At 40.3% G+C, this 14,903-nt stretch overlaps 1 protein-coding gene across 13 annotated transcripts in view; it reads right to left on the reverse strand.

The window, feature by feature from the left end:
• Positions 1 to 14,903, reverse strand: part of EPB41L3 (erythrocyte membrane protein band 4.1 like 3) — an 86,723-nt gene that overhangs the window by 33,576 nt on the left and 38,244 nt on the right. For all 13 annotated transcript variants that reach the window (XM_065398668.1, XM_065398664.1, XM_065398661.1 and 10 more), the window contains exons 4-8: positions 14,401 to 14,443; positions 9,929 to 10,004; positions 6,432 to 6,650; positions 6,047 to 6,134; positions 2,479 to 2,631 (exon numbers count right to left, since the gene is read on the reverse strand). In XM_065398668.1, the coding sequence (XP_065254740.1) occupies positions 2,479 to 2,631; positions 6,047 to 6,134; positions 6,432 to 6,650; positions 9,929 to 10,004; positions 14,401 to 14,443 (579 nt within the window). The remainder of the gene's footprint in view (positions 1 to 2,478; positions 2,632 to 6,046; positions 6,135 to 6,431; positions 6,651 to 9,928; positions 10,005 to 14,400; positions 14,444 to 14,903) is intronic.

Below are 14,903 nucleotides of genomic sequence, written 5' to 3' on the forward strand. Positions count from 1 at the left end.
GTGTGTGCCTGTACTCTCTGTGGTGTCTCTTTGATGACTCAGCCCTCCAGCCGAGTCACACACAGTCTGTCTGTGTGTTAAAAGCAAAGCAAATCCCTTCCGGGGTACAAGTCCAACAGGGTCCTCTCTCAGTGCCCTCAGTAATGCCTCAGTTTGTCCCTGCTCCGGAATAGAACGGTGTCCCAGGGCTCCTACCCTGGAGGCAATGTCTTTGCCCTCTCAGGACCTTTCTGGCCCCGGCTCTTCAGCTGGGCTTCTACAGTTCAGTTCCCCCTCTGGGGTACCTCTGTGTCTAGGCCACTTCCCCCAATGACTAATGGGAAGCTTGGGGGAACTGGGGACCACCCACTACTCCAGGTCCCAGCCCAGGAACCCTGTAGTTAGCCGCTGTCCCTGTGTCCCTTTATCTCAGGCTTCATCTACACTACAGATGGGATCAACACTCTGAGATCGATCCACCGGCGGTCGATTTAGCAGGTCTAGTGAAGACCCACCAAATCGATAGCAGATCGCTCTCCAGTTGACCCCTGTACTCTGCCCCCAACAAGAAGAGTCAAGTAAGTCGACGGGAGAGTTTCTCCAGTCGACCCCCCGCGGTGTAGACCCTGCAGCAACTCAACCAAGGTACATCGACTCCAGCTACATGAATAATGTAGCTGGAGTTGCGTAGCGTAGGTCGACTTACTGCGGTAGTGTAGAAATAGCCTAAGTCGTGCTACTGCTCGAATTCCCTGGGCCACTTCCCCATGGCCCCATGTCATCTTCACCTTACCTCAGGGCCTTGTCCTGATGGAGTCCCTGCAACCAGCTCAGGGATCCTTTGCACCCCCACTGGCTTCTGGCAGCACTACCTAATCCACGGTCGTGCAGCTCCCTCAGCCAGCACACACCATGCACATTCCTCCAGTTCTAGCAAGGAACTGAACCTCACTCTTGCCCTGCATCTCTTCTCATACTGACCCGCTGGGCCCTGATTGGCTGCTTCCCACACAGCTGCTCTAGACAGTCTGGAGAACCTCTCTACTGGCCTTTTCTGGGGTGGAGTGTGGCAGGGCCACAAAGCCTCCATCAGGGGGCCTCAGGGCCTAATCCACCCCTTCACAACATCCCAGAATTATGTTTGCTTTTTTTGCAACCGTGTTACACTGTTGACTAATATTTAGCTTGTCATCCACTATGACTCCTAGATCCCTTTCCGCAGTACTCCTTCCTAGGCAGTCATTTCCCATTTTGTACGTGTGCAACTGATTGTTCCTTCCTAAGTGGGGTACTTTGCATTTATCCTTATTGAATTTCATCCTATTTACTTCAGACCATTTCTCCAGTTTGTCTAGATACAGTTTCATATTAATTTTCTCTACCTATATCATTTCATTACCCCATATGTACATACCTGCACATCTCTACAAATATATACACATACATTCTCCTGATTCCTGTCTTGAAATCCCAGTTTGGGTAATGATAGAATAGTTTGTTAGGACTCCGAATGAGGAGTGAGAGTTTATTGATTAAGATGGCTACTCTATGCATTGTAGCACAGAACAGACTTTTAAAGAAAGGGCTTGGGAGATTTAGGAGAAAGAATTACGTGGTTAATGCCTCTCAACTATTTTTTGCTCTAATGTTTTAACAACTTAACTGCGATGAGAAAACATTTGGATTTTCTGACAATAGCCTGAGGTGAGAGAGTCCCCTGAGACTGATTTGGGTTTCAGAGACCACTAGGATTAAGGAGGTATATAGGAAAGGAACTGGAGTTAGTAAATGAGAGTGGGAAGCATTTGTCTAATCTATCTCTATGGGGTTGAATATCTTCAGAAGCAAATGAGAAGGGCAGGTCATTGAAAGGGTTTGTGGTGGATGCTATGCATCCAATCAAACCACCAGAGGGCACTCTTCATACAATAGTTCATAACACCTTCAAGCACTTCAGAAGATGAAGTGCTGTAGATCTGAAATGACTAACATTCTTATGTACCAATATTACTGATGGATAGATATTTTATTCCATTGATTTAGTATTCCAGGATATCTGTAAAGCTCTGAATGCGTGGCCTATGTGCTCCTCTGATTGGAAAGGGTGAACAGACCCCAGTTTAAACCATGTGTAATCTCTGACCAGCTATAGTGAGAAGCACCCGATAAATAAGTGTATTTACTAATATTTTATCAACATATTATTCACATTTACAAAATATTTATGATGTGGTATATGAGAGTGTTATCTTTAAATGCAACAGGACAAATTCATCCTTCATGTTATTTCATGACCCAGAATGTATTTTAGACATATTTTAAATAAGGGATTTGCCTAATCTTTCCTAAGAAAGGGGAAAAAAATTCAATACATCTTAAAAATTTAGATGAAGAGTACTGATACAAACTTGTGAACAATGGCAAACAAATCAGTCCATGAGGTCACAAGGTACTTTGAATAAGTTTCTTTTACTAGTATATGTGTCAGGGTCTGCTTACCTCTCCTGGTCGGATTTTGATGTAGAAATTGTTCCTCTTGTATGAAATTTTCAGAACCTTTGGCCAGGCAAATCTATTTATCCTGAGTCTGTCTCGATATATTAAGAGACCACTGGCACAAACCCCTAACATGATTTCAACTCCTTCAGAATCCTGAAAAAGTAAGCAACATACTTCGTTGATTTCTTCTCTCCTTTTCCAAAGTTCCATAATTTTATATGTCATGTTCTTATTTGAGCTACATATTTGAACTGTGTTAGCTGTGGTGACTCATTAGGTAACCTTAGCTTGCTTACTTATTCATATCTAAGTTGTAAGGTGCCATATTTAACAACATCATATACAAAGAAGATGAAAGATTTTACTGAATGTTAAAAACTTCTCTGAAAGACTCCAAAAAGGAAAAAAAGATAGCATAAGAGGTTTAACTACATTGATAATTGCTTTGTTAAACAGTATTACCTCCCTAATGCTACAAGCAACCATAAGACTGGGAGTGACGAGGGACATTTCTTTACTATCCTGTTTACTATATCCCTCATCATCATGATTGTTGGTCTTGTGCAGTTTCACATCTAGTTCTTCCCAAGGTTATTTATTTATGTAGTTGCACCTATGCCCAATACTCTTCTTTCCTCATTTCTCTGCCAGTGTAAATGAATTAGTAAATAGCAAAAAAAAAAAAAAAAAAAAAAAAAGCAGCATTTAGAATGGAATGGTTCCTTAAAGTCTTTGCTTATGGGGCTTGTGCTGTCACTCATTTTGCCTGAGAAACCAGGCTGCAGTTCACATTTCTCAGGACTTTAAGGTGTCAAAAGCATCCCTTTAGAAATCTTACAAAATAGTCTAAAAAACTATCTTTGCCATTTACTATTACAGATGCATGCAACTGGAGATTTGTAAGGGATTCATTTTTCATTATATTTGTTTCATCTAGCTTATTAAGTACCATCGGAAACAAAAAGGTTATCACTTTAAGCTTGGAGGCTTTTTTAAAAACTATTTTAAAACAGTTTTAAGTTAACAGCAATCTGACAACAGAACTTACAAAACTTTCATACTATGACAGTCATGAAATGAGTGAATTGGTTTCCTTTAGTCTCCTAGCAAATCATCTATTAAAGATATACTGAAAATCTGGCTGCATTTTAAGGTGAACCAAAAGACCAGAGGCATAGTTAATTTAGATGTAAAGGAAACCCACAATTTGAAAATTCTACTGCAATTCAAAAATTGCTCATGCTGAACTTTAAGGTGAGATATACAGCAAAGAACTAGACAGTGTGTAAAACGTACTGCACCATGAATGAGAGATCAATAAGAGATACAGCAATAATGTGTGTGGGGCCCTCAAAGGGGAATGACGTCTAAATAAAACTGGATTTCAGTGTTGGGATGTACTATCCAAAAATAAAATTTAGTGTCTGCAGTGTATTTCAATTTTTCATTTTTCTAAGAACAAAGAAATGTTTAAACATACTGAGCCATATTTTCAAAAATAAAGGCTTGAGGTCCATATGCAAAATGCACGCACAAAGTCCCAGATGCAAGGGACTATTTCATATTACCTGTTTAAGAAAATATTTCTTTCCTGAACTTTAACCTTTGTACCAGTTATACCTGCATTCAGGCCCAGATCCTGCCACCTCTATTCCCCAAGCAGTCCTGCTGATTTAAATGGGAGTACTTGAGGAAGCAGGTATTACTCAATGTGAGTAAGACTGGCTGACTCTGGCTCTTAGTATATGGGTGAAGAGACTATCCAAGGCAGCTCTAAAGAGCAGCAAGGTCGTAGCCACACTGGAGAATACATTACACATACTTGTACAGTTTTGCATATGTAGGCGACTTACATAATTATCAAAATATTAATTCCCATTTATAAACACAACTGTCAGTCCAGTTTTCAAGGAGTGTGCTTAATCAAGGAACAGAATAATTAACTTAGTGACTGTCTGCAGCCTTCAGCTCATTGATGCAGCTTTTATTATGATATCTTCTCTAGACAGTAAGCAGCTTCGATATAAATACACATCAACTTTACTGAAAGTTTTGCCCTGATCCTTTTTGTTTTTCATTCTCTGTCAGATAAAACTGGGTAACAAGGTCTTTGCTGCACAGAATAGGTTGCTCCAATAGTTGTACTCTTCTAGTTACCAGCATTTCTCCAGCATTACATAATTTTTTTGAGAGAATAACTAGGCCCTATTGCAAAGTAACTAACTTTTGGTATCAAAGACCAAAACATATTTTGCACAAAAAACTCACAAATGTTCTTTGTTGATCTCCCTCTGAGGGATGGAGGTTGTTAAAATGCTACAAAGAAAGGAGTGACATTTCCTATTCCAGTTCTAGCTTTGCTCCAAATGTGCCTCAAGATCTTGAGCATACATGCAAGAGACAAGAAAAGCAACAGCATGCCTATTGGGAGAACGCTGTCCACTGAGCCATAGACAGCGTTTTCATTTTCAGTGTAGGCAATTAATAGACTACAAAGGATTACCTTGAAGTCTGTAATACACATACACAGTTCCTATGAAATGCCTCATGCACATGGATGAAGGCCCTTTCAAGATCCAAGCAGCATATTTATCTCAGCTGTTGAAAGGTTCTGATGCAGAATGAAAATGGCTCTACAGTAATTTGACCCTTCACAAAAAATGTGGTGCTCTTCCAAAGCTCTGGTCTTTTGTCCAGCATCAATTTGCCAAGGACATTTACTGACTTCACTCTACAGTTGCTGGAATCTATGAATCTTTTTCTGAATAGTGAAACAGAAAAATTAAAAAACAACCCCCCCACAAGACTACGAAATGACTGGAGATCTCTCATCAACCACACTGAGTGAGTACCTCTTGATTTGTGAATGTACCTAAGCTAGCTGATGATTTTAGAGACAGTTTCATCATGGGAGATTGATTCCAAGAGAGTTCCTATTCATTGGGCTAACTGAAACAAATACACTTCTTTCAATGAGAGCTAACCATCAGTCCCTTTATCACTACCAATCTGATTAAGTTCCAGTATGGTTAACAAAGTGCTTCAAAAGACTTTTGCAGTGTTAGAAGTGGTCTGCTTGTCTAGATAAAACACCATATTATTAAATTGGAAAATTCAGCTGAATGAAATGACAATCAATCATTGTCTGGATGTCTTCTGATAAAAATGCATATTTTTCAAACAAATCCAGTCAATAGCTTTGAGGCTCATTACATTAACTGTTTCTCAGATCACAGCTTTCAAAAAAGATTTGTTTGTTTAATCAGCTTCACAGACTTTTTGAAACATGTGTACCAACAGTTGATGGAACTGGAATCAACTAGTTAAATTCTGCAACAACTACAAAATGTAGCTGCGTTTACATCATGATACACTAATCACTTTGGGCCTATTTCTGCCACTTTTGCTCACCTTGAGTAGTTACTTAATCTACAAGTTTTTCCACTGAAATCAGTAAGAAAAATGAAATCAACAGGACCTTCTGAAATAAAGTACTAGTCAAGCTGAGAAGGGGTATAGAAATGGGCCCCATAATATGAAACAAAGAGTTTTTAATCATAGTCCAGACCTTGGCATGATGTAGATCCACTCCATACATGGATAGTTTTTTGGCATTCTCCAAGAAATGCATCTCAGCCTCTGCAGGTGTCATTCCCCTGAAGAAAAACAGTCATTACTAGTATCAGTTTTGAGCAAGAATAATAAGGAATAAACTTCGGTACATGGGAAAAAACATTCTGTCAGAATTTAGCTAGAAGCCATTACACACTTTGCATCATTATCTTCCATGCTAAAGAACATTTTTTTCCTAGCAAAACAGTCTCACTCCTCCAAAAGACCTGTGCAGAACTGTTAGTTCCCTCAAAATATTTTGCAGCAGATTCTAATATTTCACATGGAGGATGCTCAAGCTCCAAAGTTGAGTGGAAGTTGAGTGGAGGTCCGCTGCTCACCTGTGGCTCTTGTGCAGCTCGATTACTTTGTCTTCCAGTTCTTTAGTATGATTTGGTGCAAACCGGAATTCACTGACATAATCACTTCCATATTCATCAGGATCATAATCTCCAAGTTCCGACTGAACGGTATAGGACCCCAAAAGAGCAAGAGTAACAAAAGAACAAGGCAGCCTTCCAGACACTATGTCATCTCTCAGCTGCAAGCAGAGGTAGTACCTACAATAAATAAGAGCAAGAGTTTATAGGAGTTCTTCCAGCACTTTTAGAGAAGTGATGTGGTTCGGTCATTAGTAAGAATTTCTGGGATCTTTTCCTGACTCTGCCACTCACAGTCCTTGAGCAAAACACCCAATTTATGCCCAAGTTCCTCCATGTGTAAAACTGGGATAAATGCTTGTCTATGTAACAAATGAGTGCTAACTCTTAAATAACTAATCTTCGCAAAGCACTTCGAGATTCATTGATGAAATAGGCTACTCTCTGTGTTTTATAACTATAGTATAAATCAGGAGTTCTCAAACTTTTTCTTTCTAGGCCCCCCAATATGCTATAAAAACTCCCCGGCCCAGCTGTGCCACAACAACTGTTTTTCTGCATATGAAAACCTGGGCTGGTGTTAGGAGATAGCAAGTAGGGCAATTGCCTGGGGCCCCAAACCACAGGAGGCATCGCGAAGCTAAGTTGCTCAGGCTTCAGCTTCAGCACCGGGTGGTGGGGTCCGTGGTCCTGGGTTGCAATCCCACGTGGCAGGGCTTTGGCTTTCTGCCCAGGACCCTAGAGAGTCTAATGCCAGCCATGCTTGGCAGACCCCCTGAAACCTGCTCATGGCCCCACAGGGTTGAGACCCTCTGGTATAAGTTACAGAGAAAATTCCCCATTAGATATTAACTATACAAAGGTATCTACTGTCATACAGATATCCTGAGCAATTCATCTTATTTGATTTATAATTTTCTGTAATAAGCACTTTAGAAATATCAGTTAATTGATTAGCTAAAAAGCAAAAACAACAAATGACTACTTCCCATAAGGGTAGCTATGCTGCTAAAAATGATCCCATTAATCATGCAATGTGAGGGCCAGATAGAAGAAACTGAAAATAGTTTCAGAGGAACTAGAAAGGAAGGGTGGTTTAGTGGCTAAGGCACAGGACTGGGAGAAAATCCTGACCCTACTACAGATTTACAGCGAGACCTTGGGCAAATTGCTTAATCTCTGTATCTGAATCCCCATACGTATGATGGGGATCATAAGTCTTCCTTTCTCCCACCCTTTGCCTGTATTGCCTAGTTAGATTGTAAATTCTGAGCCGGCGTCTACCTCTCATATATTTCCACGCAGTGCCTAGCACGATGGGGCCCCAATCTCATCTGCTAGATGCTAACACCAAGCAGCAAGGGGCTGAAGGCTCAAATGGCAAGAGTGAGCAGGGTCCTAGAGCACGGAATCCAACCCGAGCCCAGAAGTCCACACAGCAGTGAAACAGCCCTGCAGCCTTTGCCCTGTAAGCCCGAGTTGGCTGGCATGGGCCAGCTGCAGGTTTTCTTTGCTGTGTAGACATACTCAGAGAAACTCTAGAAGGCACTGGAGGAGTGGGCCATGCTGACTCTAATCTTCCTCTGCAGTCCCCTCTTCCTCCTGGGGAAAGAGGGAAGATGCTGTTGCCAACTACTGGCAATTTATTACCACTGACCCGATTTTACTCTGTTAGAGCCAATCTCACTATGAAGGAAAAAACCTCAAGCCCTAGCCATTTTCAGTCCTGCCTAGGGGAAAAAAGCCCTCTCTCACTAACCACCTTTTGGGGAAGAGCAGCCAATCAGAGCTGCTACAGGAGGCAGGCGGGCAACGTTTTCTCCTCTCCCCTCAGGAGCAGAGAGGAAACAGGCAATACCATTTGCACAAGAGGGGGCCAGGGAGGCGGGAGCAGAGAGACCCCAGCCTCTCATTGTAGGATTGCTCCTTTCTCCCCCAACCCCCTCCTGTGAAAAGGGATTGGTTCCTCCCACCTCTGCTCCTCTCTAATGCTGCCGCACCAGGGCTAGCAATGGGGAGAACCTCCTCCACAGTTGCAGGAGGAGCAGCTGTGGAGCAAAGGAGGATTGTTGTATGGTTGGGTGGATGGAGTTGATGTGGGTCTGGAGCAAATGTGATGGAAGGGTGGGGCAGAATTAATTGCTGTAGAGATGAGGTGGCTAAAATCGCATTTCTCCATGATGATGATGATGACGTGGGGGAGTTAAAAAAAAAGTCAGAAAATAGCTCATAAACATTAAAGAATTGAATGATTTTGGGGCCAATCTCATGATTTTTTGGGGTCTGACTCGTGATTTTGGTGGTTGGCAACAGTGGTGTGAAAAAGGGGTAGTCTGAATTGGATAAAAGAAAAGTATAAGTTGCAAGTGAACAATCTGGTTAAAAACAAAAAGAGGATAGAGGTGAAACTAGGAAGTGTAAGATAGAGGGGGAGAAACAGAGGGGGAGAAAAGTTTGTGCAAAATAATGGTTTACAGGGGAGCCACAGTTTTATATTTTGTTTGAGGCCCCATATTTCCCTGCAGCTCTGGGCCTTTCTACTTGTGTAAGCGAACATTGCAGCCTGGTGTCTTTTCCAAATCTCACAACAGCCCAGACTGCATGAGACTGGGATGCAGAATGCTTTAGACTGCACTGCATGAATGGGTTAAAAAGTCAGCAGAAAGGTGCTGCACCACTGGGACAGCCAGGGTCACTTAGCCCCAAGAGGTCCTTCACAGTGAGAAGGGACTACCAGAAATTAGGTTAGGCTAGGATCTAGTTCTGGACTTGGTTTTCAGGGTGAACCAAGGATAGGATTCAGATTCAAAGGCATCCTGAGCTGTTCTTGTGAAATTTTGGCCCCCCAAATGGCAGAAGTCTCATGAGACCAATTGATGTGAATTCCTGCTACTTTGGGCTGTATCCAAAAATAAAACTGGGAATTAACCCACTTCTGGGGTTTGGATCAACCCTGAACCAAAACCATGGGAACAGGCTTAGAGCTGGGGATTTAAATTTGAAAACACATAATTGAGGGAAAGAGGTAAGTAATGTTTACTTTTGAAATCCTGGTTCATGTTCATGTCCAGTTTGATGATTATAGTTGTATGTGTGTCACACAGTGTCTAGAGGACCCAACAAAACACTAATAGGCAAGACTGGGTACTGCAATGTTTGTGAACTCTGAAGCTAGAATTAATTCTTCTCATTAGAAATACGTATTGAGAAAGCCTGATTTTGGTATCAGTTTATCAAATGTGAAAGTCTTCTAGTTTGGAAGTCAAAACAATGAATAAAAACCCCAACTATTAACCTTTTCTCTACTAAGAGAACATCAAATATTTCCCATTAGCTCATAATTAGAAGGCGGCTGATAGTAAAACAAAAACATTCATGCTTCCAGACAGATAGAATGTCACTGCTGTCAAAAATGTGTTTAAAAGCACTTTTGGAAAGGAATTTATTGTTTCAAATACCTGGTAATATCTTCAGACAGCTGGGAAGGATCTGGAGGGTAAAATTTGACATTAAAGGAGAACTGCCAAGCACCACCTGAAAAAAACCCACAGGTTCACTGAAATTGCCTACACAAGTACAAATGAAGATGTTCACACTGTTAGGTTACTAGCAATCTAAAAGATAAATTAGGAAATATTCCAGTCAAATATTCAGTAATGACAGGATTTATATTCTTCTTCTTGTATACAATATTTAAGATACCTTCCTACTTCTCACAGTTACAGTTTGAGGCCTACAGTTCTTTTCTTGCATAGTGAACAGTAATTTATTTCTAATGCCCTGAAAACTGAGCAAGAAAAGAGTCTGTTTACTGAGATTAGATATATTAAAAGGTAGCCTATAGAAATAAAAAAAAAAAAAACGTGGAGATAAGCATTGGAAACACCACAGGCTAAAAATGAAAATGGGCTTTAAATATATGACCACAATTATGTGCAAAATAGATCATTCTATTCTATAACCCCCCACTCAGCAGTGTCTGAATGCTGTTTTAGCACACACACTGTCTCTTTAGCCGGCATAAATTATCATATAGACGAAATTACAAGGACAAATTTAAAGGCCATTAATGAAAAAAATGGACCCAAATTTTTAACACAAGGGAAACAATAATTGTAGTACTTTAGATAACTCATGTCACAGGCAATAACTTTACACATCTTATAAGACATTTTTAATAGGACCTTACTTTTCAAAACTATAGATAAAAAAATACCAAGAACATTCCAAAAAAATAGGGAAAATTTAAGGGGATACGGATTCCTAGAAAACCGATGTCTCATGTTTAATAAATGGCACCGATAAAAAAGCCAAATGCTTGGCTAACTAGCAAGCAAAAAAACAAACAAACCACACACAACCCCCCCCCCCCCACACACACACCCCTCTGGTAGAGCCTATCAGCAACCAAGCTTCTGTTGCATTAATTACATAGCTCTTCACCTATATTACTACTACAGAGACCCTATATTAATTGATCACCCCCCTGCACACAACCAATATCTGAGGTGACATTACTGTGGGAATTGAGAAATGGACATCAAGATAACCTGATGCGTTTATTTTCTAAAATATGGTAACCTATTAAAATACAGCACTGAACTGAAAAATACACTTTAAAAAAATGTCCAACACACTTGTATAATGATGGTTACAGATTCTTTGTGGGCACTATGTGAAATAGGACTCCTCTTTATAAACTCTACAGTGTATTCTTTCATTCTAACACAACTAACAGGTATTTTGCACTGTCTAAATTGTGATGAACGTATGTTTTGAAGGTGTGTCATCTTCTACTACTGGATTTTATGCTGGATAGAAGAGAGGAAGTGTTAATGTCGACTATATTGCAAATGCTACTTTTAAATTGCCTTAAAATTCCATATAGTTTTCTTGATCATGTATTTGGGACTGTTCATTTAGGGCCTACAATGAGATCTGTGTGGTTCATTCCTTGCCTCATGATTTCAGGGCCTTCAGATCTTCAGCTGTACAGAGCTCATTGCAGGATCAGGGCCTTAATTTGCTGAATCTATTCGAGAACATAGATTTCATATGCTAAAAGAGGTTGACATTTAATACAGAGGAAGATAGCCCCAAATCCTCTGTGAAATTTTTGGATACACACCCTTGTTTGAGAAAGAAGGGAGAGAGAAGATCCCCCTGACAAACAAGAAATAAATTAAATCCATATTGTGTGCCTCAGGAATATGATTCTGTAAGAAAAAAAATGTATAACAGGCCTGATTCTCCTCTTGCTTATGCTGGTTTCAATCAAGAATAACTCTATTGAAGTCCATGGTTTTAAACTGGTGTGAGGAGAATCAGACCCAGCAACTCTATAAACAGTGTTGGCCAAATTCTTTTCTCAAATACTGGCTTGGATTTCCTCCTGCCTGCAGTGGAACCGAGCACTCTTGAAAGCAGACATTTGTCCTATAGTCTCATCAGTATTCAATACAATTGTGGTTTTAATCATTCATGAAATAGATCACTTGTAAGATAGTTTTACTATTCCAAAGTTCTTAACAGAATTATCTGAACCAAGCAAATTAACACTGTCATCTATGACAACTCTAACTGTTCCCAGTGTCAACTGTAGGACTAGACTTTTCTGCCCTGGTTAGTCTCTTGCTGTCACAATCTTTCATTGTCTAGCTCTTAGCTAAAACACACATTAAATACATTGCAATCAACTGTATGTAGTTGGACTGCCTTAATTGCATCAACAATCTACATAACTTGTTATCAAAGTCTACAGCACTTTCTTTTCCTGTGATAACTTTTCAATATCCTATTAACAATTACACAATGGAACACAGATTTCAATTATTTTTCATTGCACTTCATTTTTAGATAGTATATATAATATCTAGGATAGTTTGGAAAAGGTGAAGTTAATCATTATGAAAAATACTCTAAGGGAAATTTTCCACACTAAGTTTAAATTAATCCTTTGAATCTTGAAATGGTAACCTACTATTTTAGGGCCTGATCCTAGAAACACAAACTACCAGATGTAATTCCTTGTAAATGCTAGGCTGCTGAAAGTGATTATTTATAAGATGTGTGGAGGAGAATACTGAAGTTTTCTTGCCAAAATAAAATCACATTTATAAACATTACAACAGGTTTCCAAAGAGCTATTGGAGGAAAAGAAAGGTAGGTCACATTTTGAGCCTAGCAGTCTTGACACAGGGTCCCTTCAAAACATTTTTGGATTACTAACACAGCATACAGCTAAATTTAACAACTGAGCCTTTTAAAATATTCACATGAAGCAGAAAATTGATTCTCCTTGTGAAACAGTAAGTCATCTTAGGAACAAAGTTCAAGTTATTGGAGAAATGCAGGAACGAGATAAAGATGTTTTGGGTAGAGGGATATCTGTACTAACACAGTTACGTGTTTTGGTATGCAAGGCCAGCAGTGTTCCCACTGACGTGACCCAAATGACAGTAATTCAAAGAAAACAATTTATATCTTGTGACCCAGGCCCCAAAGATTATATTGCTTAATGCTGAGTTTAGACTTTTCCCTCTCTGTAAATGTCAAGTTGTTTTTAGCAATGAGACATTTATATTTCATGATCCTGACCAATTGATTGATTTTGTTAGAGAGTAAAAAAAAGATGAAGAAAAACATCCAACAATTCTTCTTCTACAGACTCAGAAACAGACCTGAATAAATAATATGAAACTTAACATTTGAGATGGGGCTTAATCATAAAAGTGATGTTTTCTCTTGAAGAGGGAGTGCAATATTCACAGAGACTTCTCCAACTACCTGCTGCTCCCCTCTATGCCGTCCCCATACAGTACCAGTCTTTGAGGCTGGGGAGGGTGAGGTTGGAGCTCAGGCCTACAAGTGATTGGTAGGTTTGCACCCCACTAGTCATTCTAACTGGTAACTCAGGCCCAAGGGGTGAGGGCATTTAAAGAACCACATGTGTTGGTGAGGAATATTCCTGCTCCACAGGCTGCCAGCCAGAGAGCTTCTCTTGCGGTGATCCACCCCTACACACTACATTGGACTGGAATCTCCCACTGAGGCAATATGTTATTTATGGCGCAGTTAAGTGGAGTTCAATTGTCCTTGTCCTCCACTCTTTCTGGGTCTCTGTGCCTTACAGCAGGTTAGATAGATTGTCACATTTGGGGTCAGGTCATCCTCCACTTCCCTGCTTGGTCCAGCAGAGTCCTGATATAATTATAAACATGTGTTTTGGTGTAGGCAGATGATGTGGGTGGATGGGTAGCAATTTGTTATGGTGAGAAGTATTTATGATGTTTTTGGGATCTTTTAAGGGGGATATTATTTTTAATGTCCAAAAGGCACCCAGAGCACTGGGCGAGATAATAGCAGGTATATGGTGTGGGGCACTTCCAGTGAAGAGTTTAATTTCTCTCAGAAGGAGATGGCCATGGGGGACACACAGCTTGGAGAAAGTGTGAATCTTTTTTGGGTAACCATTAGTTTGCTTGGTGCATATTTGTTGGGCAATAAATTAATAGTTAAGTACCAGGTTAACTTGGTTCATAAATGAAGTTGCATCTGGAGGCCTTAAACCATATGTGTTGTGTCAGTGTGCTTAGTAGGGTTCTACCTGGAAGATGATCTCTCAGTAGTTACTGCTGCTTTATATAAAGTCACTTATATTGGCAATATGTTCTCTCAAGCTGGGAAAGTGTGTTAACGTGAAGCTCTTTTGTATGAGTATGTAGGACTTTTCTCACACCATTTATTACATGCAAACAATGTGGAATACCAGGGAAAGCAGCATTTCCAATTTTATACAGAGCATTGAAAAATAACTTCACAATAAATGTTTTAATTTTGTTCAAAAGTATTTCATATTATCAACACTGCTCTCCTTATTAAAACATTTCCCAGATCTCCTCACACAGACACATGGTTGATTACAACTTACTTCGGATCTGCTTTTTGATTTCCTTTGCAGGGTCCAACCAGTTCTGAAAAGAAATTTTTTTTTTAATTTGACTAAAAATACAGTGAAAATTATTTTTAAACATTGATATTAACAGCACTGAAATGAGACAAAGTAAAGTTAAATGTGTTCAGTGGCCTTTTAAAAACTCAGCAGCAGATGCCACATTTGTTGGCTAAATTAACTTCTTGCTCCATCTCTTTCCTTTGGAATACTGTAGCTACAGCAATTATTTTACGCTAATACATTTACTTGATTCCTTGCAGGGCCAGCTCCAGGCACCAGCTTAACAAGCAGGTGCTTGGGGCGGCCAAGGGAGAGGGGCGGCACCTGCGGCAATTTGGGGGCGGCAGTTCCCTCACTCCCTCTAGGAGCGAAGGATCTGCCGCTGAACTGCCGCCGCCGATCGCGGCTTCTCCCCCCCCCCCCCCCAATTGCCGCCGCCGATCGCAATTTTTTTTTTTTTTTTTTTTTGCTTGGGGCGG

Source organism: Emys orbicularis, chromosome 2 (assembly GCF_028017835.1).
Source record: "Emys orbicularis isolate rEmyOrb1 chromosome 2, rEmyOrb1.hap1, whole genome shotgun sequence".
Classification (NCBI taxonomy): domain Eukaryota; kingdom Metazoa; phylum Chordata; order Testudines; family Emydidae; genus Emys; species Emys orbicularis.